This window comes from Mesoplodon bidens (genome assembly GCF_964165515.1).
Source record: "Mesoplodon bidens genome assembly, chromosome: 3".
Lineage (NCBI taxonomy): Eukaryota > Metazoa > Chordata > Mammalia > Artiodactyla > Ziphiidae > Mesoplodon > Mesoplodon bidens.
Genome location: NC_138178.1, coordinates 90,587,991 through 90,610,042, shown reverse-complemented (window position 1 = coordinate 90,610,042; position 22,052 = coordinate 90,587,991). Strand labels below are relative to the sequence as shown.

Below are 22,052 nucleotides of genomic sequence, written 5' to 3'. Positions count from 1 at the left end.
TGTGCCCACTGGTGCCCAAGAGCGAGGTGAGGAGACAAACAGCAGGGCTGGGAGGCTGCTTACACTCAGCAAATAAGAAAATTCATTGAGCAAATAATTAAATATATTTGGGATTAGAGAGCTGGTTTCTCACCATTGGAGAAGGGAAACATGGAAAGAGGCAAAGTTCAAAAGAACCCAGAGGTGTTGTAGTGGTTTTAGAAGTCATGGTATAAATTCATGGATATGTGTCTACATACATGCCTACTTATGTACATAGACCTCCTAGCTCTGTCCACTGAAAAAAGTCTGGAAGCAATGACACTCTGGAAGCAGTGAGCACATCTAGTAGCCAGATCTTGGTTTTCAAATACCACCCTTCTCTAAAATGCTAGAACTCCTTGGAAAAATGGCTGATTCCAGTGGAAAAATGGCTGATTCCAGGGCTGGGGCAGGGAACATACAAGGTGATCCTGGAATATCTTGTTCCAGAAAACAAGAAAATATTTACAGAATGATGGGGACATGTCAAAAGATCTTAGAAGCCCCTTGATGGAACTCCCATTGGCCAAACCTGGATCAATTTAAGCATGAAAATAATGATAGTAACTTACGATAATGAATGAATAAATGAATAGGAATTCATGAGTCCATACTAATATAAATAAATAAATAAATGAAAGAGTAAATAAATAGGGAGGAGGGAAAGATCTTCTTTACAGTAGAATATCAAGTACTAAACGTAGCAGGAGTGCTGGAAGTAGAAAATCACCATTTGGCAACGTTCATAGTAGTGGTTTATTGAGGTAAAGTTGTCAGTGAAGGCTAGGGCTGTAACTGGAGGTTGATGGCATTAATTTGGCAGCACATCTCCAGGAAGTACTAATCAACATTTACAAAGGTGAATGGGGACCTTACAGGAGAGAAAACTGCAGACGTCAACACCACCAGGTGACTAAGGTTAACATCACCAGCGGTGGGAAGGATTGACAACGCAGGCCCCATCTCTACCCTAGAAAGTGTCCAGCATCATTTCTGAGGAATCCCTGACAAGAAAGCACAACTCCAGCGTGGTCAAGAGGAAACACCAAACTTAGATTAAGGATCATTTCTCCAGAGTGTAAGGTCTGTATTCCTTAAAAGTGTCACAGACATGAGGTAAAACTGTTGAGGGTGTGAAAGGCAGGGAAAAAGGGAGGACAGGTTCTGGCCAGAGGAGACGGAAGTGACATGACCCCAATGGCAGCGTGTGTTCCTTTGAGGGTTAGTTGCCAGAAAGGAGGAAGAGGCATTGTTGGGAGAGTTGGGGAAATGTGAGTTGGGACAGGATGGGGGTGGGAGTCTGTGAACTAAATGATGGTGTTGTATCAATGTTGATTTCCTAACTGGGAGGGTTTTATGGTAGTTGAGTAGCAAAGGGTCCTTAATTTGGGAAAATACACACTGAAGTATTTAGGGGTGGTGGGGTATCATGGATGTAACTTGTTCTCAAAAGGCTCAGAAAACAATTATATATATACATACAATACACATACAGAAGGAGCAAATGTGATCAAATGTAACACCCACTGGGTGAGGGGGATGTGGATATTCTTTGTACTGTACTTGCAATTTTTCTGAAAGTTTGAAAATAAATTAATTAATTTTTTTTTTTTTTTTGCGGTACACGGGCCTCTCACTGTTGTGGCCTCTCCTGTTGCGGAGCACAGGCTCCGGACGCGCAGGCTCAGCGGCCATGGCTCACGGGCCCAGCCGCTCCGCGGCATGTGGGATCCTCCTGGACCGGGGCACGAACCCGTGTCCCCTGCATCGGCAGGTGGACTCCCAACCACTGTGCCACCAGAGAAGCCCTAAATTTATTTTTGATAAATAAAATAAAGTTAGTAATTTATCAATTTCCAAAAAAATCTTTAAATTAATTAAAAGAGAGTGTCAGCTTTTTTTCTTTTCCTTTTTTGACTGACGAAAGCTAAGTTGAAGAACGTACAGCCCTTTTCCACCCAGGACAAATAACCAAGGACAACCTCAGGCCTCACTCTGCAGGAACAGTCTCTTTACTATACAGACTAAAATACCTGCATCCCAAGATTAGGCTGGGTCCCAAAGAGGAGGAAGTGAGAGGCTGAACCTCATATGCTGTGTCCCTTCTCCCAAACTCACCACTCATACAAGTCTCCTCCCAGCACATCCCAAACACAAATACCCAAGGAGGAGTGAGGGAGGGAACCTCATTTAGCTGACGTCTCTCTACTTGGAAACACAAAGATTGAACATAAGTGTTATTCCTCAACAGCCTTGTTTTGAGGAGCCTCCTGTTTTTCAGGTGTTGGTGGGTTGCCCCATGGGCTCCTCGATTACTTTGGGGGGCATGAACCCTGCAGCTGCCCAGAAACTCCTCTGCTCCAGTCCCACCACCCACTGAGACCAAGTGTGTTGATCTCAGCACGGGTGCGAATGCTCTTGCAGCTGGTGTTGCTTCTCTTCTAGCTGCACGTGCTGTCAACTCTCAGGCCAGCGACTCTGTGCCAGGTGTGGACTCAGAACCACTTGGTGGTCTCCCCCAGCCCAATTCTCACCCTGGGAAGACCTACTATTTTCCCATTTCTCAGACCACTTGGGCAACCTCTCCCAGGAAGTTAACTGGCTTGGGCAATAGCCGAGCCTGTCTACTGTGCCTTCTGAGTCGTTCTGGGATGTTTCAGTCTGACCAGGAAGTCACTTCCATCTTTCTTTTTCCATCTGCATATGCTGGGCCACCAAGGTCTGGGACGGGAGTCCTCCCAGACCCCATCCGGGCCTCCCCCTTCCTTAGAAATGGTTTTCTTCCCTTTCCGTTCTGCCAGCCATCTCCCCACTAGCATCCAGTCAGCACATTTTAAGGGGTCTTGTTTTTTTCTTTCTTTTTTTAAGTTTCATAGCATTCTCATTTTACAAATGAAGAAAGTGGTGCTCAGAGAGGTTAAGATGCTTACCTAAGATCACCCAGCTGGGATGTGGTAGAGCCAGGACTTACACACACTCTAACTCCACAGGTGTGCCCTCCATCTCAATCAGCGAGGCCTTCAAGGTTCCACATTCACTGGTCTCCTGTCTCTTCTCCTACCACATCCCTCTGTCCTCCTGAGACTGCTGGTTAGTGCTCTGGCTCACTGGTGCTTTCATTCTTCCACCCACGTCCATTGCTATTTCCTAAGTCTGGAAGGACACTGTCTCATTCCTCATTTATAGAAATCTTGCTCAGCTTTTAAAGCTTACTCAGCTCAAATATAAATTATCATATTAGTTAGAACTGCAGAAGACTCAGGAGGAATAATGCTGAAGTTAATAAAATCACAAGTGAACATGGACTTGTTTAACAAGTTCTACAATATTAAAGGAAGGGAATATGTCGTGGAGCTTCAAAAAGGCATTTTGGGGGCATGTAAGAGAGGATCATATGAAACGGTGAGTGGTAAACTAGTGGAACCTGTTATTCCACAGGTGATAAAGCTGGAAGATCAACAGCTGACATTTATTGAGCATTAACTCCACGCTGGTTCCAGGAGACTAAATGAGTAGCTTAGTGTTTAATTGGAGAGACATGTGCTTAAGTACACAATTACAACGGCAATGTGCCATGTGCTGTCATTTGGTACCATGAGAGTGTTGAGTAGGTCTAAAGAAACCAGGGAAGGCTTTATAGGTGATGCTGCACTTACAGTTGAAGGAACAGGAATTTCTCAGGTAGATAAGTGGGAACAGGGAGTAAGAAAGACATTGTAGGCAGATTGAGCCGCAGTGTAAAAGCATGGCAACATGAGAGAGTTTGAAGGGTTTGCATTTGATATTGCTAGAGCAGAGGTCAGTGTGAAACTTGCGCGTGTGTATGTGTGAGATCGTCATGAAGTGTAGGTGGGTGAACAGATTTCTTGGAAATAAGGCTAGGAAGGTGGTGTAAGGTCTTATCATGAAGAGTTGATGTGAAAAGTTAAGGAGTTTAGCTTTTTTCTCTATAATTTTGAATAGTTGCATGATCAGTTTCTTTTCGGAAAGATCATTCTTGGTTGCCATGTGGATCCTGAATAAGAAGAGATGGTTGAATCTAGAGGTAGAGTTTCTAACGAGAAGGCTACTGCAGTAGTTCAAGTGGTGATGAGGGCTGGTGTGGTAGACACTGGGGTGTCCTGCCCAGATCTCCTTGCACCGGGCTGGAGCCCCCAGCCCCGGCAGTGACTGTGGATGCTCATGGCTCACAGCTGCCTCTTTCTCCAGAGAATTACCCACCACTGACTGCGGCCACCTCGCCCAGGAAGTTACAATGCCCCCACGGGGTGGATACAAGAGATTGGCTACTACTAATTAGAGGAGTGAGAAGGGAAGATGAGTAGAGGAAGGGATCTGGAATGTTCTCTAAATCTGGCTTGAGTCTAAGGGGGGGCTGCTATTCATTTACTGAAATAGTTCTGGGGTGGGGGTAAGGGAGGAGATAGGCTAATTCCATTTTGTGGTTGTTTTTTTTTTTTGATCGTGCTATACAGCATGTGGGATCTTAGTTCCATCTGCACCCCCTGCACCCCCAGAAGCACAGAGTCCTAACCACTGGACCACTAGGGAATTCCCTCATTTTGGACACTCTGGGTTGGAGATGCTGTGGGATACCCCGGGCATCCAGGTAGAGATGAAGAAGGCAGCTGGAGTTTAAAGTTCAGGATAGGAAATCAGAGTTGGAGACATAGATTTGGAACCAACAGCAAATAAGTGACAGTTACAATAGAGGTATTATGTTCTCAATCCTGGCTCCATGCAGGGAGAGTTACAAGATGCTCTCCTGTTGAATCTGTAGGTTAGCATCAGGGAAGGCAATCTAGTTCTCCAATTTAGTCCTTTTGGTCCATTGTGAGAATTCTGAGCTGTACCATCTGGACCTGGTCTTTTTTTTCTTTTTTTTCTTTTTTAATTCTTTTGTTCTTTTGTTCCTATTGTGGCTCTGTGTCATCTAATGATGACAAATGTAGTAAAGAATATTATAAAAATAACCAACTTTTGTTCACGAGTCATAGTCACATCACTCATATATATTATGCCAAAATGAAAAAAAATACAAGAGTTGTTTCTTACTCTCTTCTTTCAGAGCCAGAATTGACTGTTTGCTAAAGCCCCATAATGAAGGCCATTAGCCTCCAGAATCTGAAAGGAAGGACAATTTTTACCCAATCAATTATACTAGACATTAAGCCTGAATTTCTATCCTCTCTGTCTCAGAAGTAGAGAGCCCTGAGGATACCTAACTCAACTTTTAGGATGGAGGCCCACCAAAGAAATTACTTGGTAAAGCATGACCTAAGTTGCAACAAAGGTTGGGAAGTGAGTTTCCCAACAGGGGCAGAGTTAAGTATGAAGCATGGGAGAAGAAAGGAAGGAACTAGGTCTCCTAACACATCCTGTAGAGTTCCTTTCTGGTATAATTTGAAGTATGAAAGAGAATACATTTTTTATTCACTTATTCACTGCTGAAGTCCTCACCTCCAGCTACTTAGCATAACATATTGATACAGTCTCATTGCTCTGTATTAATCTGAACCACTATGTATTCCTTTGCCTTTTCATGTCACCACTTCCCTGAAGGGACCATCACTTTCCAGTCCCTAAGTGAAACAGAGTTTAGGGTTTAAATAGGCCACTATGAGACTGGTTAATTTCTTTACTATTCCTTATTCAAATTACCTTTTTGTTGGCAAAGTTAGTTGAGTTCCTGCTCTACAATCAACTTACCAAGATCTTTAATAGAAAATCTTAAATTTAGTCTGTTCACTATATCCTAAAAATGAAAACTTACTGAACAATATTAGAAATTGACCATGGACCTTACCTGAACTTAGATTTGAAATAATAAATATTACCATAATATGGTAATAAATTCAATCAAATAAATTCTTAACATTTTTGTTCCTGGTAGTCAGTCTATAAATTATATGATGTAATGTGGTATACATGTGTTATGATGAGTAATGGAATCATGGTGAATATGACATGTATTGCAACCTTAGTAAACACCAAGTGCTGTGCATGTCTTATATGTATTCTTCAAAAACCTGGGCTGTAGGTACTATTGTTCCCTTTTTACAAATAAGGAAACAGGCTGAGTGATTAACTTTCTAATATGTGGTATAGCTGGGATTTGATCCCAGGAGATCTGACTCTAAAACCTGCCTGCCTAACTGATTAAGTACAAAAAAAAGAATTACTAGATAGTGGCAGGGCCATGATTTTTTTTTTTTTTAACCACACCAAAGTTTCCATGTCTTAAGTCTAAGGCTCTTTATACTTATAACAGTTCAGTTATCTATACTGTGTATAAATGGCGCATGTATCTACTTGGCTACCGCAAGTTCAGTTCCTCCATTTGGTCATAAAACACTTTAGTTTCAAGAAAATTTTCTATTTTAGGCTTCCCTGCTAAATTAGGAGTTAGGGAATGCTGACTTTACAGTTCTGACTGTAGCAGTAGATTTTGCTATGGCTACTGTGGAATAGGCAAGGGTGAAAGTTGAGAAATAAAGCTGGAAATCCGACCACCTGTGTTCTAGTTTTAGTTCACTTATTAAGCTGATCATGGGCAAGATACTTAACCTCCCTGTAACTTAGTTTCCTCATTTGTAAAATGGAGATAATATGCATCTACCTTACAGAGAAATTAGCTAATTCTTATAAAGCGTCTATAATAGTGTCTGTGGCACAGTAAGTTTGGAGTGTTAGCTACTATTATCATCATGGAGCTCAGTCCATGGCTATGAATCAGTTTGTTGGACTTCTTTAAAAGTTGGGCCAACACACATGAACATGGAGACAACTTGGAGAGGAAGGGCAGGCTTTCTAATTCTGACTCGTCTCCTATGTAAAGGAAATCTGGGTGCAGCTCTCCTCGCAAGGAAACAAGACGGTGCTAAGACCATCCCCCGCAAAACAGACTGAAAGGTTGGAAGAGGAAAAACGAGGCTTGTCCGGACCTTGGCAGGCTGGACACGTCGGTTGGGTGGAAAGAGCTGCCAGTCCTGGGAGGCGCACACTGGGGACCAATCGCTCTCGGGCTGCGCCTTCAGGGGGCGGGAGAATCGGGACGTCCACGCGCGTTGGGCGGGGCCTCTGGGGCGCTCGCATTTCTGCCTTCAATCCTGCGTGGGTCGGCAAGCCGCGGTCGGCTGGAGCAAGGTGAGCGCGGGAAAGCAGCGCGTACGGGGTGGTAAAGGAAAGAGCGGGGGCTACGACTGTAGAAAATGGGAAATAGGAAACGATGGGAAGGAAAGAGAGGGTGGGAGTTTGGGAGGGTCCGGAGAAATGGGGAGAGGGAGGGAGTGGGGGAGGGATGGGGACCGGGCGGCGTGGTGAGACCAAATGGACGGGGAAGGGAGAGTGCAGACGGGGCGTTGAAAGGGGAATGGGAAGAGTAGGATAACCCACCTTACAGGATGCCCTAGGAGTTCATTCCGAGTGAGGCAGTAAAGCAAAGCCTGGAAGAGAGCTGTCATATGATCACCAACCTAGCCACACTTTCTGCCTCACTCGGCATGCAAATTACCCGGTGAGTGCAGAAGTGCTGTCTGGCCCTTTAAGACGAGGCTGATAATGGGACTTTTCCTAGGCTCCTTTGACTGGGACTGCCATTCTACTCAAAGCATTGGACTAACAGATCAACAGATTCGACCTCAAAGTCACTGCAGGATTACCCCTCACATCCTGTAGTTTTGAGAAAGGAGCATCTTTTCTTACCTCTTCCTTTACAGGATACCTGACACTTTGACTCCTCCGACACATCCTCTAACGTATACTCCCCGAAGACAGAAGACAGTTTCTACTGATTTATCTGCCACCTTTCTGAAAACTTTTCTTTCGCTGACTTTTATGTTAGACTATTTTCTCTACATCCTCCCAGCCCGCCGCCGCCTAAGAAACCCATCCTGATCGTGTAGATTTACAGACTGGTAAGGCAGGTTTGGGAAAAAAACAAAAAACAAAACAAAACCAAAAACCCAAAAAAACAAAAATAACAAGAGACTCGGAAAGGTGAACGTGACATGTATTGCGACCTTAGTAAGCACCAGGTGCTGTGTATGTCTTATATGATTCTTCAAAAACCTGGGCTGTAGGCACTATTGTTCCCTTTTTACAAATAAGGAAACAGGCTGAGTGATTAACTTTCTAATATGTGGTATAGCTGGGATTTGATCCCAGGAGATCTGACTCTTAAAACCTGCCTGCCTAACTGATTAAGTACAAAAAAAAAGAATTACTAGATAGTGGCAGGGCCATGATTTTTTTTTTTTAACCACACCAAAGTTTCCATGTCTTAAGTCTAAGGCTCTTTATACTCATTACAAGTTCAGTTATCTATACTGTATATAAATGGCGCATGTATCTACTTCGCTACTGCAAGTTCAGTTCCTCCATTTGGTCATAAAACACTTTAGTTTCAAGAAAATTTTATATCTTAGGCTTCCTTGCTAAATTAGGAGTTAGGGAACGCTGACTTTACAGTTCTGACTGTAGCAGTAGATTTTGCTATGGCTACTGTGGAATAGGCAATTAGGCAAGGGTGAAAGTTGAGAAATAAAGATGGAAATTATTGGAATGACAGTTGCTGGCACTTAAGGGTTTAATCTATTAGGTTCCCTTCTACTCAAGGCCCCCAGATTTTAGGAGTGGCTTAGGCAGGCTTTAAATGTATAAGTGTCCTCTTATACTGTAGCTACTAACTTCTATTTAAATGGAATATCATGAAGCTGGAGTTGTCCATCTTCCTGTTACCATTTTTTCTGCATGTGCGACTCTTGACGTAATGAGCAGTGCCATGATTTCTGGCATCTCTTGATATGCAATAATCTCAAATCCTCATTACCTAGAATTTGTCCTTTTCATACTATTCATTGCCTTTTTATAATTTATTCTTTTTTCTCTTTATAATTAAATAGCTTATTTTTTCAGGAGCAAACATCAGTCATGAAACAGCCATCTACCATTTTAATTCCCAGAAATTGACATGATATATATATATATATATATATATATATATATATGTCCATATATATGCCATATAGCTAAAAAATATATACCTTCTCTCTATATATTAAATGTATATATTTGTTTTAAATTATATAATTTAAGTCCCAGAAATTGGCATTTTATACGTAATTACCATATATACCATATTTTAAAATATATTAATATTATATATTTAAATATTATAGATGTGTTTTAATTATATACCTGAATTAATGTTTATTGTAAAAAATTAAAACGAGACGTATATAGAGTAAATGAGAAAATCCTTTTTTTTTTTACCCTATCCTTGTATCCCACTTATTTTCCTGAAATAATCACTGTTAATAATTTAGTGTATTCCATATCGTCTGTACATTTACATAGCTGTGGGGGGGTGGGTATGTGCATACACATACACACACAGGTTTTTAAAAACATAAATGAGACACTGTATCCATCTAGGGTCTCAGGAGACAGAAACCATACATCAAATAGAGTAAGTTTGACATGGAGAATTATTAACTAGTAATAGGGAATTAACTACTAAGGGGTGAAGAGAACTCTAAAAGAATTCGATAGCCAATATAGGGAGAAGCCACTACCTCCAGGTTTGAGGCAAAGCATTCAAGGAAGGAAAGAATTTGAAAGAGGCCCTCTTTTCCTCCAAGACTGATAATTGGACTATATGGGAGAGTATGTGATGGTTTATGTCCCTGGATGACAAAGTTTGCTGAGTTGCTGCCCACTGAAGGGCTGGCATGCAGGAAACTGGATGTGCTGGAATGCCGAGTTGGAGGGCTGATGAAACTCGCCAGGAAGTCACTACGATTCTGGGAAGCTGCTCACAGGGATGCTGAGGGAACTCAGTGGGAAGACACCCACAGGGGTGCTGTTGAAACTTGATGGTAGGCAAGCACCCAGGCACGGAGAAACCTACCCGTTCCTCATCAGAGTTCCTCTGGCGCCCTCTACTGGTAGAGGTTAAAATCATATCAGAGGGCAAAGGAAAAATGCTTACAACGTCCAGGTCACAAAACAGGCAAAGAAGGGTAGATTCGGAGCTAAGGAGCAATAAACTACCTGGCACAGATTCACAACTTACTTTTTTTCACTTAACATCTTAGAGAATTCTCCATTTGATATATACAGCTCTATCTTATTCTTTTTAATGATTACGTAATATTCCATGTGACTTAATTTCATTCCTTGATAGATATTTGGGTTATTTTCAGTTTTTCACTGCTGGGTGAGCATTCTTATACACATCACTTTGTGTATATGGCAACTATATCTTTAGGATTAATTTCTAGAAGTGGAATTGCTGGATCAAAGGATATACATGTTTAAACCTTTATAAATAAAATTGATTTTTCACCAGTTGTGCATGATAATGCTGCTTCAGTCAAGCTTTTAACAAAATGGATATCATAAATGTTTTATTTTTTGCCAATCTAATGGGTAGAAATGATGTTGTTTTAATTTGTGTTTTCTTGATTCTTAATGAGATTAAGCATCTTTCCATATGTTTTTCTCATTCTGCAAGCATTGTTTTTTTAAATTACAGAAGTAATTTTTATAATAATTCAGTGTCAAAGTATATAAAGTGAAAATGATAATGGTTAACGTGTAATGAGCATTAACTATGTGCCAGGCACTATTCTGCAGGCATATTAACTTAAGCACAGTCTGTCAATCATTACCACCTGAGGTGACTGCTGTTGACAGTTGTGTGTGTGGTCTTCTAGGCTTTATTCTAGGCTAACACAAACATATGCATTTATAGAACTTGTTCCTTGGGACTTTTTGTTTGCTTTGGTTTTTACAAAAAAATGGAAACTCTTGTGCATATATTGTTCTACATTATGCTTTTTTCCCACTTAGTTATGTTTTGGACCTCTTTCTAGGCCAATATGTAAAAATCTACCTCACCCTTTTAAATGTCTTCATAATATCTCATTGTATGGAGGTACCATAATTATCCTTTTCCATTCTGGTAGATATTCACTTTGATTCAATTTTTTCTTTTGCTAAAAGAATCAGCACTGCAATAAACCTTTGTATGCATACCTTTATACACTCATTAGGTTAACCTTTCAACACTATTTTCTGAGAATTAAAATGTTAGATTACTGCTTTGTGAATCCTCACATCTTCCAGTTTGTCCACTGTAGTTCAACTCATAGAGCTCCAATGCACATGTACTGTAGTATGTGTATATTACTGTACAGTATATACACAATGTGTAGTTGTAATATAATCAAGGTTTCCTCACAAATTACTTACATAGATGTAGGTTTTAAAGCTTGAATAGTCTCTGTTAGGTATTCAGTGTCTTCCTATCTTTTATTACGATATCCTGACTGTAGGTCCTGATCCTCAGGGTAATAGTTTTTCTTTTCTAGTCTTCCCTGTATCCACTTTTAAACCATTCTGAGATATCTCTGTCAAATCCCCTTGTTCTCAGAAATGCAGGGTTCTTCTCTATCTCTGTTCCCTCTAGGTTTCTTGCCCTTCAGTATCTTAGTGAGTCTTATGATAATCACTCGTCTCACCTATTCCACCAGCATTCCCAGAGCTCTGCCAATGAGAAAATCCTTGCATTTGCTTTTTTGGTGATTATGTACACTCTGCTCCCTTTTTTTGAGCTAAGAATGTTCATATCCATCATTGTTTCCAGGGTGAAATTCTCAGTTTTATAATTCCTTGTTTTGATTTTCTTTGTATTTGTGTCACTGTGCTTTTTTCTGTCTTACTCCTAAGGCCTTTTTGGTGGGTCTTTCAGCATCTCCCCCCTTTTTTTTATTGAGGTGAAATTCACATAATAAAATTAACCAGTTTAAAGTATACAAATCAATGACGTTTAGAACATTCACAATATCATTTAGTCACCACTTCTATCAAGTTCCAAAACATTTTCATTAACCCACCCCAAAAAGATAACCCCATACGCGTTAAGCAGTCATTCTTCACTCTTTCTTCCTCCAAGTTCCTGACAACTCCAGACTGTTTTCTGTCTCTGTGGATTTACTTATTCTGGGTATTTCACAGAAGTAAAATCATGTGATCTTTTTTGTCTGGCTTAAACTAAGCATAGTGTTTTCAAGGTTCCTCCACATTGTATCATGTATCAGTGCTTCATTTCTCTTTATGGCTGAATAAAATTCCATTGTGAGTATGTGTGTACCATAACTTGTTTATCCATTCATCTGTTGACGGACATTTGGACTGTTTCCACCGTTCAGCTTTGTGAATAATACTGCTGTGAACATTCATGTACGTGTACTTGCTTGAGTCCCTGTTTTCAATTCCTCTGTATACGGTATACCTAGGGGTAGAACAGCTGGGTCGTATGGTAATCCTATATTTAACTTTTTGAGGAACCACCAAATTGTTTTTTGCGGCAGGTGCACCATTTTACATTTCCATCAGCAACACACAAAGGTTCCAATTTCTCCAATCCTTTCCAACACTTATTTTCCACTTTTCAAAAATAGTCATCCTAATGGACTTAGAGTGTTATCTCGTGGTTTTGATTTGCATTTCCTTAATGATTAATGATACTGAGCACCTTTTCATGTGCCTGTTGGCCATTGGTTAATTTTTTAAAATTAATTAATTTATTTATTTTTGGCTGCGTTGGATCTTCATTGCTGCGTGCGGGCTTTCTCTAGTTGCAGCCAGTAGGGGCTACTCTTCGTTGCGGTGTGTGGGCTTCTCATTGGGGTGGCTTGTCTTTGTTGAGGAGCATGGGCTCTAGGCGTGCGGGCTTCAGTAGCTGTGGTACGCGGACTCGGTAGTTGTGGCTCGCAGGCTCTAGAGCGCAGGCTTAGTAGTTGTGCCACACGGGCTTAGTTGCTCCGCAGCATGTGGGATCTTCCTGGACCAGGGCTCGAACCCGTGTCCCCTGCATTAGCAGGCAGATTCTTAACCACTGCATCACCAGGGAAGTCCCAGTATAATTTGTTTGAAGACATGTCTATTCAAGTTATCTGCCCATTTTTACTTCGGGTTGTTTATCTTTTTGTTGTTGAGTTGTAAGAGTTCTATATACATTCTGAATACTAGACTCTTTTTTTTTTTAATATTTATTTGTGCCGGGTCTTAGTTGCAGCAGGTGGACTCCTTAGTTGAGGCTCAAGGGCTCCTTAGTTGCAGCATGTGGGCTCCTTAGTTGTGGCATGAAAACTCTTATTTGCAGCATGCATGTGGGATCTAGTTCCCTGACCAGGGATCGAACCCGGGCCCCCTGTGTTGGGAGTGTGGAGTCTTAACCACTGTGCCACCAGGGAAGTCCCAAGACTCTGTATTAGTCATGTGATTTGCAAATATTTTCTCCTATTCTATGGGTTGTCTTTCTCATTTTCCTGGTAATGTCCTTTGATGAACAAAAGTTTTCAATCTTGATAAAGTCTAATTTATCCATTTTTCTTTTGTTGCTTGTGCTTTTTGTGTCATATCTAAGAATCCATTCTGAATCCAAGGTCTGAAGATTTACCCATATGTATCCTTCTAAGAGTTTTATAGTTTTAGCTCTTATATTTAGGCTGTTGATCCATTTTGAGTTAATTTTGATATATCATATGAAATAGGAGTGTGGGTATCCAGTTGTCCCAGCACCATTTATGGAAGAGACTATTCTTTCCTTGTCGAATAGTCTTGGCATGCTTTTTGAAAATCAATTGGCCATAGATGTATGGGTTTATTTCTGGACTCTCAGTTATATTCCATTGGTCTATATGTCTATCCTTATGCCAGTACACACTGTTCTAGGTTACCATAGCCATATAGTAAGTTTGGAAATTGGAGAGGGAGTCCTCCAACTTTGTTCTTCTTTCTCAGTATTGTTTTGGCTGATCAAGGTCCTTTGCATTTCGCTATGAATTTTAGAAGATTGGCTTTTCCATTTCTTTAAAAAACTTCTTCTTCTTCTTCTTCTTCTTCTTTTTTTAGTACTGTCTCTTCCTCCCTCAATTTATCCTTATAATTGATCCCAAAGTTTCCTACGTTATCTTTCTTTTCACGCTTTTCTGATACCATTTCACTACCTAAAGCCTGATGGTAGGTCCCTGTTGCATTCTGGATCAAGAATAAGTTTGCTGTAGGCTCCCTCAACTTCTCTTTTATTCCACTCCTGCTGCTTTTTAAAATGTATAAATAAATAAGTCCTCAGGTTTAGTTATTAAAATATTTTTTCATCTACTCTGTGTCAAAATGAGTATTTCTTATCATATAAATAGTTCCTCAAATTTTGCTTTTTCCATAAAGCCTTCCCAGACTGATTATTGGGGAGGGGGGAAGCTAATTACCTCTCTTCTCCTAATGCATTTGGACATGAGATTCCTAAGTTGTACTTGCTCCAGTATCATTCCCAACTATGTTCACTCTTGCTTTAACAAAAATGCACTTAAAATCACAGTATTTAGTGTTGGAGGGAACCTTAGGACTGTAATGCAGACTCCTAGTTAAATGTGGTTGAATGAACAGCTTCATTTATCTCTGCTCCCTATCCAAAGTCTTCTAAAAGGAATAAGTTCAAAATGCATAAACCCACAAGACAAAGAACGTGGGTGAGCAGATGACAGCAACCACATTTTGGAAGAGTGGAAACTGACTTAGCAGAGTAGTAATTCACTAAGCTATTAGTGGGGAAGCCATAACAAGCCAATTTTTAGGACCCCCAGGAAAGATTAGGTGGTGGAGGTACTAGATGTCTCTGAAAGGGGGAGTGTGAGTGAGACAAAAAAATAAGAGGCATAGCTGAGGACAGTATTGGATGGTGATATCTCAGCCTCCTTCTGTAACTCAGCTCTGAGAACGCTGGCAACCAGGCTTGCTCCATGCCCTCCTTGACCCACAGGCAATTGGATAATTCCTCAGTGGGAAAACTTTCCAGCCCAAGAGGGGCAAAACCCGGCAGTCCTAATACGATCATCCTGCACTGACCAGCCCGACCTCCTACCCTGCCTCATCCCTGCTGTTGGTCTCATTGCTCTTCATGGACAGCCAAGGCTCACCCTCAGACAATCCAAGAAAGGCCCAGCATGAAAGACAGACACCAAAAGGAACTCAGAGGACATTGAGGCAATGAAGCTGGCAGGGAAACTTCTTTTAAAAAATTCTATTTTCTGTCCTTGTTGATATCCTTGTCCCCCCAAAGAAAGAAGGCTTTAAAAAGGAGCTTTCAGAAGAAAAAAGACTCATAAATTGAAGATACTATAGTAGAAGTGAAAAATTCAACAGAAAGGAAGGAAACTAAGGTGAGGAGACCCCTGAGAACTGAAACCATCTGTACCCACACAGCTTATTGTTTGCATTTACAAGACTTACTATTCCACTCATCTCAAGTATAACTTTATTATTACAGGGAACTTTTTCACAAGGCAATGACAGATGTAAATAATTTTGTTTATTCTGGGACTGTCCTTCCCCCAAACCCATTTAAATGCTGAGCTTACCAATAGATAGCATCAAGGAACAGTTTACTCCCCTAGACTCTTTGAATCTGCGTCTCAAAATCCTTCCTTGCTGGGACCACCAACACTAAACTATTATTCTTGTCCAATCCTAATCAAGCCCTAGCATTGAAAGACCTGCCCTAAACCAGGTTGCAAAACCTCAGAAGTGACTAAGCTTTGCCCTCCCCACTCCAAGAGGCTAAGACTCCGTCAAGTTAGTGCTGTCCCTTCCTTCAGTAAGAATAAACTCAGCTTTTTTAAAAAAAATTTTGATTTTAATTTTTTTATTTTTGGCTGCGTTGGGTCTTCGTTGCTGTGTGCAGGCTTTCTCTAGTTGCGTCGAGCGGGGGCTACTCTTCGTTGCGGTGCACAGGCTTCTCATTGCAGTGGCTTCTCGTTGAGGAACACAGGCTCTAGTCACATGGGCTTCAATAGTTGTGGCACGTGGACTCAGTAGTTATGGCTCACGGGCTCTAGAGCGCAGGCTCAGTAGTTGTGGCGCACGGGCTTAGTTGCTCCATGACGTGGGATCTTCCTGGACCACGGCTCGAGCCTGTGTCTCTTGCATTGGCAGGCGGATTCTTAAGCACTGTGCCACCAGGAAGTACCTCAGCTTTGTTTTGCCAGAGGTTGTTTTGGAGATACTTTGGTGGAGCCAGAAATATCACCTCTAAAAAATTAGTACAAAAAAAGAGAGGAGGAACATGGGAGAAAAAGGATAAGAAAGTTAAAAGCCAATTCAGGAGATCTAACATCCAAATTATAAGAATTCCCAAAAGAGAAAATGGGGAGAAAAATATCAATGAAATAATTCAAGAAAATGCCCTAGAACTGAAGGACATATTTCCAGAATAGAAGGCATGATGGATAAAAGGAGACTCATACCAAGGTTAAAATCATTGTTAAATTTCAGAAAAATTGAGACAATTAGTAGGCAGAGGGAAAAGTTCTTGGTTGCCTGCAGGTTAATATTATTGCCCCCAGATGGCAGTAATGCCTCAAAAGGTCTCAGATTGTTTTGTTTTGCTTTGCTTTGTTTTCTTCATAAAATGTCATCTCTTTCCAAAGCATTAGAAAGAGGCAGGCTCTGTCTGGATTCTTTCAGAGCTCGCTCTGATTTTTTCCTAAAAGACTCTGCTAAAAGGTCACCGTACAATGAAGGAAGGAAGTAAAAAGACAGTTCTCTTTGAGGAATGGCTTATGTGGCTCTGAGGGAAAAAAGACTCTTAAGAGAATGGACTCTGAGCCTTACTTGTCTGTGTGGACAGGAGGACTTCTATCATTCATTTATTCTCTCAAGTCTTATTGATGCCTACCGTATTCCAGGTACTGTGCTAGGCACCAGGAATACCCCAGTTAAAAAAAAAAATCAGAAGGGATCTTTGTCTTCATGAAGCTTACATTCTGAGGGGAGAAATATCCAATAATCAAGTTAAATCACATATGTATCTGAGGAATTTGATAGAGTCAGGGTAGAAGCAAGCACGCCAGCTTGGAAGCTAATGCAGTTGTCCGGGTGGGAGATATGCATGACTTGGGTTACAGTACTGGTAGGGGAGAGAGAAGTAAGCAAATTCAAGATGTATTGGAGGGGGCTTCCCTGGTGGCGCAGTGGTTGAGAGTCTGCCTGCTGATGCAGGGGACATGGGTTCGTGCCCCGGTCTGGGAAGATCCCACATGCCGCTCCGCCGCAGAGCGGCTGGGCCCGTGAGCCATGGCTGCTGAGCCTGCGCGTATGGAGCCTGTGCTCCACAATGGGAGAGGCCACAACAGCGAGAGGCCCGCGTAATGCAAAAAAAAAAAAAAAAAAAAAAAAAAAAAAAAAGATGTATTGGAGGGTAGAGTTGACAGGACTTGGTCATGGTCTGGACTCGGTCATTGTCTAGAGCAGATGTGTTAACATGTCCAGATAGAGCAAGTGGCTGGGTGGATGGGTTGCCATTTTCTCAGGTGCAGAAAGCATGGAGGGAAAGAGGTTTTGGAGTAGGGGATGGTGGTTAGAATCAAGAATTCAGTGAGGAATATTAATTAAGTTAGTCTTTCTCCCCAGGCATTAGGTTCTGGTAGATGTCACTGATCCAGGCTAAGATGAGGTTTGCTTTGACTACTGCCCAAACAGGGTGGCTTGGTCTGGCATATTTGTTTTAAATTGGCTCACAGTTAGCGTTCATTAAGTTAAAAATTGCTTTAACTCAGTCTCCCACGGAGCAAGAGCAAAATCAGCTGAAATTTGCAGTGTTTTTTTTCCTGAGGTCTGCATTTGAGAGTTAAAGAGCATGCCAGAGCACCTTTTACATTTTTTTTTTGTACTCTGTTCAGAAATGGCACACAATCTCAAAGACAAGAAACTTCTAGAAAATGCAAGACCAGTTGTGTTGGTGGATCCTTGCGTTCGTATTTACAGGTAAGATCCTGAGTGTGATTCTGAGATGTCAGAGATGAAAACATCTTCCATTGACTCTGAGGATAGAGACCTTTGTCTTATTTTGTCCCCAACGTAGTACCTGATACAAATGTACTCAGTAAATATGTATTGAATTGAAGCCACTCCATCTGGATTTTTTTCCAAGCCTCCAGACCCAAGTTAATCTCTCCTTAGGACTTGAAATAGCTCATATTACCTGTTTCCCAAAAAGCTGTTACATGGGAGGAGGTGCCTCTCCAGACTCATCATGGCTTAGGACCACATCACCCGGTGTGTTAGGAAAAGACACACCTTCTTCCTTGTTCCCCATGGGAATATTTTGCTATCATCAACACAGTGTTAAGACAGAATTTTAAAATCAACTTAGCCCTGAGCATCTGTGTTATCATTTGTAACCTGGAGGTTGAGTAGTTCTGTACTGTGCCCATAGTCAACAGTTAGTTACCTCAGTCACCTTCTTTGATTCCCTCCTTGCATACTCTTTACACCTTTGGATTGTGCTTTTCTGAGGGTAAGAATTGTGTATTTTATTTTTATATTTTTATTTTTTAATTAATTTTTATGGAGTGCGGTTGATTTACAATGTTGTGTTAGTTTCTGCTGTATGGCAAAGTGAATCAGTTATACATCTATCCACGCTTTTCTAGATTCTATTCCCATATGGGCAGAATCGCATCTTTTTAAACTTTATGCTTTCATACAATTTAGAACAGTGCTTTGTAGACCTGTGGGTGTGAAGGAGTGGCTTAGGAGAGCTTTAGCTTCCCCCACCGATTTGCATAAAACCCACAACTGCCCTCCAGAATCAGAATTCATATGTAAGAAGAAAAAAGTTTGTAAATTATAAATAAGAGCATCTTTAGAAAACACATTATTTTTATTGTTGTGTAATATGCATTCGAAGTAAAAATGGTGTGCTAACTACCGAGAAGCAGCACTCAGTTAAGACAAGTCCTCCAGTCTTCCCTTCCAGCCAGACAGCTACCCCTGTTTCCCAGCTAAAAATCTGACACTCGCACTGCTCAAGAGATTTATTAACAGCTGTTGTTTAAGAGAGGGAGCCAATGCCTGGCAGAGCATTCTCCTGTGAGCTGTCTCTCTCTCTGGGCTGTTCTTCTCCCTCTCTCATTAGATTATGTTGTTTTTGTGCTGTAGACTGTTTTCTGGATTTTCAGGAGTCCTTATTTATCTGTATGTGTGTGATTCTTGTTTTCCTGATCCAAAGCTTTTTATGTAATACACTTTTGGGGGAAGTGACATGTCTAAAGTCCTGTGAAAATTCCCCTTGAATGTCTGCCTGAAATGGTAAGGAAAAAGTTCCGCTGTTTCTGGAAGGCAGACTTCGTTATAAGTTCTTTCAAAGCAACGCAGATGTGGGATATTTAAACAAAGTGAAATTTTGGGAAGCTTTTTGTGTAGCAGATTTGGGGAGGGTAGTCTGGAAACATCATACTTACAGTTACACCTCAATCTAAATAATAAAATGTGTAAAGTAGTTTTCCTATATATTATTTTCTCCCAATTCAGAAGACTATTCTGAGGCTCAAGTTTTTCTCATAAAAATGATAACTGCTTGATAGACAGTATAATCAGTCAAAAAAACAAAATTAGAGGTTTAAATATTGAAAAGGAGGTGGCAAAATTATCATTAGTTGCAGATGACATTATAACGTAGCTGGAAAACCTAAGGAAATCAACTTAAAAGTTGCTAGAAATAATAGGAACATTCAATAAGGTAGCCATTACAAAATAAATGTATAAAAATCAATAATAGTCTTATATTCCAACCAAAACCAGCTCAAAACTATCATAGGTAAAATTATAATCACAAATCAGAACTATAATAACAGCAAACTCCTAACAGGAAGTATGCATGACCTAGATGAAGAAAAATATAAAACTTAATAGAGGATATAAAAAGGCTTGCTGAGAACACTCCATACTATAAATATATCCATTTCCCTTGCATTAATCTGTAGATTTAACTAAATCTCAACAAAAACTATAACTGATTTCTCTTTTTGGAACGTGACTTGATTTTCAGTTTCACTGAAAGAGTGACGGTGAAATTGATCAGCTAAAAAAAAAAAAGTGTTGTATGGGAAGACTTAGCTCTGGTAGCCAAGCTGTAAGACAGACCCCAGTGATCACTGTCTGCCTCTTGTCTTTCACACCCTTGTGTAGTCCCCTCCTATATTGTACCAGGGTAGGGCTGCCAGATAAAATATAGAATTCTCAGTTAAATTTGAACTTCAGACAAACAATGCATAATTTTAAAATGTTGCACAGGGCATACTTACATAGGCATACCGTATTTTATTGTGCTTTGCTTTATTGTACTTCAGAGATACTGTGTTTTTTACAAATTAAAGGTTTGTGATAACCCTGTGTTGAGCAGTCCTGTTGGTGCCATTTTTCCAAGAATATTTGCTCATATTGTGTCTCTGTGTCACATTTTGGTAATTCTCATAGTATTTCAAACTTTTTCATTTTTATTATACCTGTTACGGTGATCTGTGATCAGTGATCTTTGATATTACTATTATAATTGTTTTGGGGCACCACAAGCTGCACTTATATAAGATGGCAAACTTAGTGATAAATGTGTGTGTTCTGACTGCTCTACTCAGCAGCTGTTCCCCCATCTCTCTCTCTGTCACCTTGGGCCTCCCTATTCCTTGAGACACAACAATATTGAAATTAGGCCAATCGATAACCCTACAATGGCCTGAGTGTTCAAGTGAAAGGAAGAGTTGCACATCTCTCACTTTAAATCAAAGGCTGGAAATGATTGAGCTTAGTGAGGAAGGCAGTCAAAAGCCCAGATAGACTTGAAAGCTAGCCCTCTTGCACCAAACAGTTAGCTAAGTTATGAATGCAAAGGAAAAGTTCTTGAAGAAAATTAAAAGTGTTACTATAGTGAATACACAAATGATAAGAAAGCAGAACAGCCTAACTGATGATAGGGAGAAAGTTTTATTGGTCTGGATAGAAGATCAAACCAGCACAACATTCCCTTCAGCCAAAGCCTAATCCAGAGCAAGGCCCTAACGCTGTTCAATTCTGTGAAGGCTAGGAGAGTGAGGAAGCTACAAAAGAAAAGTTTGAAGCCAGTCAAGGTTGGTTCATGAGGTTTAAGGAAAGCTGTCTCCATAACATAAAAGTGCAAGATGAAGCAGCAAGGGCTGTTGTAGAAGCTGCAGCAAGTTATCCAGAAGATCTAGCTAAGATAATTAATGAAGGTGGCTACACTAAGCAACAGAGTTCAGTGTAGATGAAACAGCTTTATATTGGAAGAAGGTGCCCTCTATGACTTTCATAGCTAGAGAGGAGAAGTCAATATCTGGCTTCAAATATTCAAAGGACAAGCTGCTTCTCTTGTTAGGGGCTAACGCAGCTGGTGACTTTAAGTTAAAGCCAATACTCATTTACCATTCTGAAAATCCTAGGGCCCTTAAGAATTATGCTAAATCTACTCTGCCTGTGCTGTGTAAATGGAACAACAAAGCCTGGATGACATCACATCAGTTGACCACATGGTTTACTGAATATTTTGAGCCCACTGTTGAGAGCTACTGCTCAGAAAAAAAGATTCATTTCAAAGTATTACTCTTATTGACAATGGACCCAGTCACCCAAGAGCTCTGATGGAGATGTACAACGAGATTCATGTGTTTTTTTTGTTTTTTGTTTTGGCTGCGCCGAGTGGCATGCGGGATCTTAGTTCCCTGACCAGGGATCAAACCCATGCCCTCTGTATTGGGAGCTCTTAGTCTTAACCACTGGACCACAAGGGAAGTCCCTCGTGTTGTTTTCATGCCTGCTAGCATAACATCCATTCTGCTGCCTATGGATCAAGGAGTAATTAACAGTTTAGAGTCTTATTATTTAAGAAACACATTTTGTAAGTTTTTAGCTGCCATAGACAGTGATTCCTCTGATGGATCTGGGTAAACTAAATAGAAAGCTTTCTGGAAAGGATTCACCATTCTAGATGCCATTAAGAACATTTGTGGAGGGCTTCCCTGGTGGCACAGTAGTTGAGAGTCCGCCTGCTGATGCAGGGGACACAGGTTCGTGCCCCGGTCCGGGAAGATCCCACATGCCGCGGAGCAGATGGGCCCGTGAGCCATGGCTGCTGAGCCTGCGCGTCCGGAACCTGTGCTCCACAGCGGAAG

At 40.9% G+C, this 22,052-nt stretch overlaps 1 protein-coding gene across 1 annotated transcript in view; it reads left to right on the top strand.

The window, feature by feature from the left end:
• LOC308614965 (uncharacterized protein) overlaps positions 1-22,052 on the top strand; it is a gene marked incomplete at its 5' end in the record, with an annotated part of 104,086 nt that overhangs the window by 14,822 nt on the left and 67,212 nt on the right. The window contains 2 exons of the mRNA XM_081229860.1: positions 6,926-7,167; positions 17,769-17,853. Coding sequence (XP_081085986.1) covers positions 6,926-7,167; positions 17,769-17,853 — 327 coding nt within the window. The remainder of the gene's footprint in view (positions 1-6,925; positions 7,168-17,768; positions 17,854-22,052) is intronic.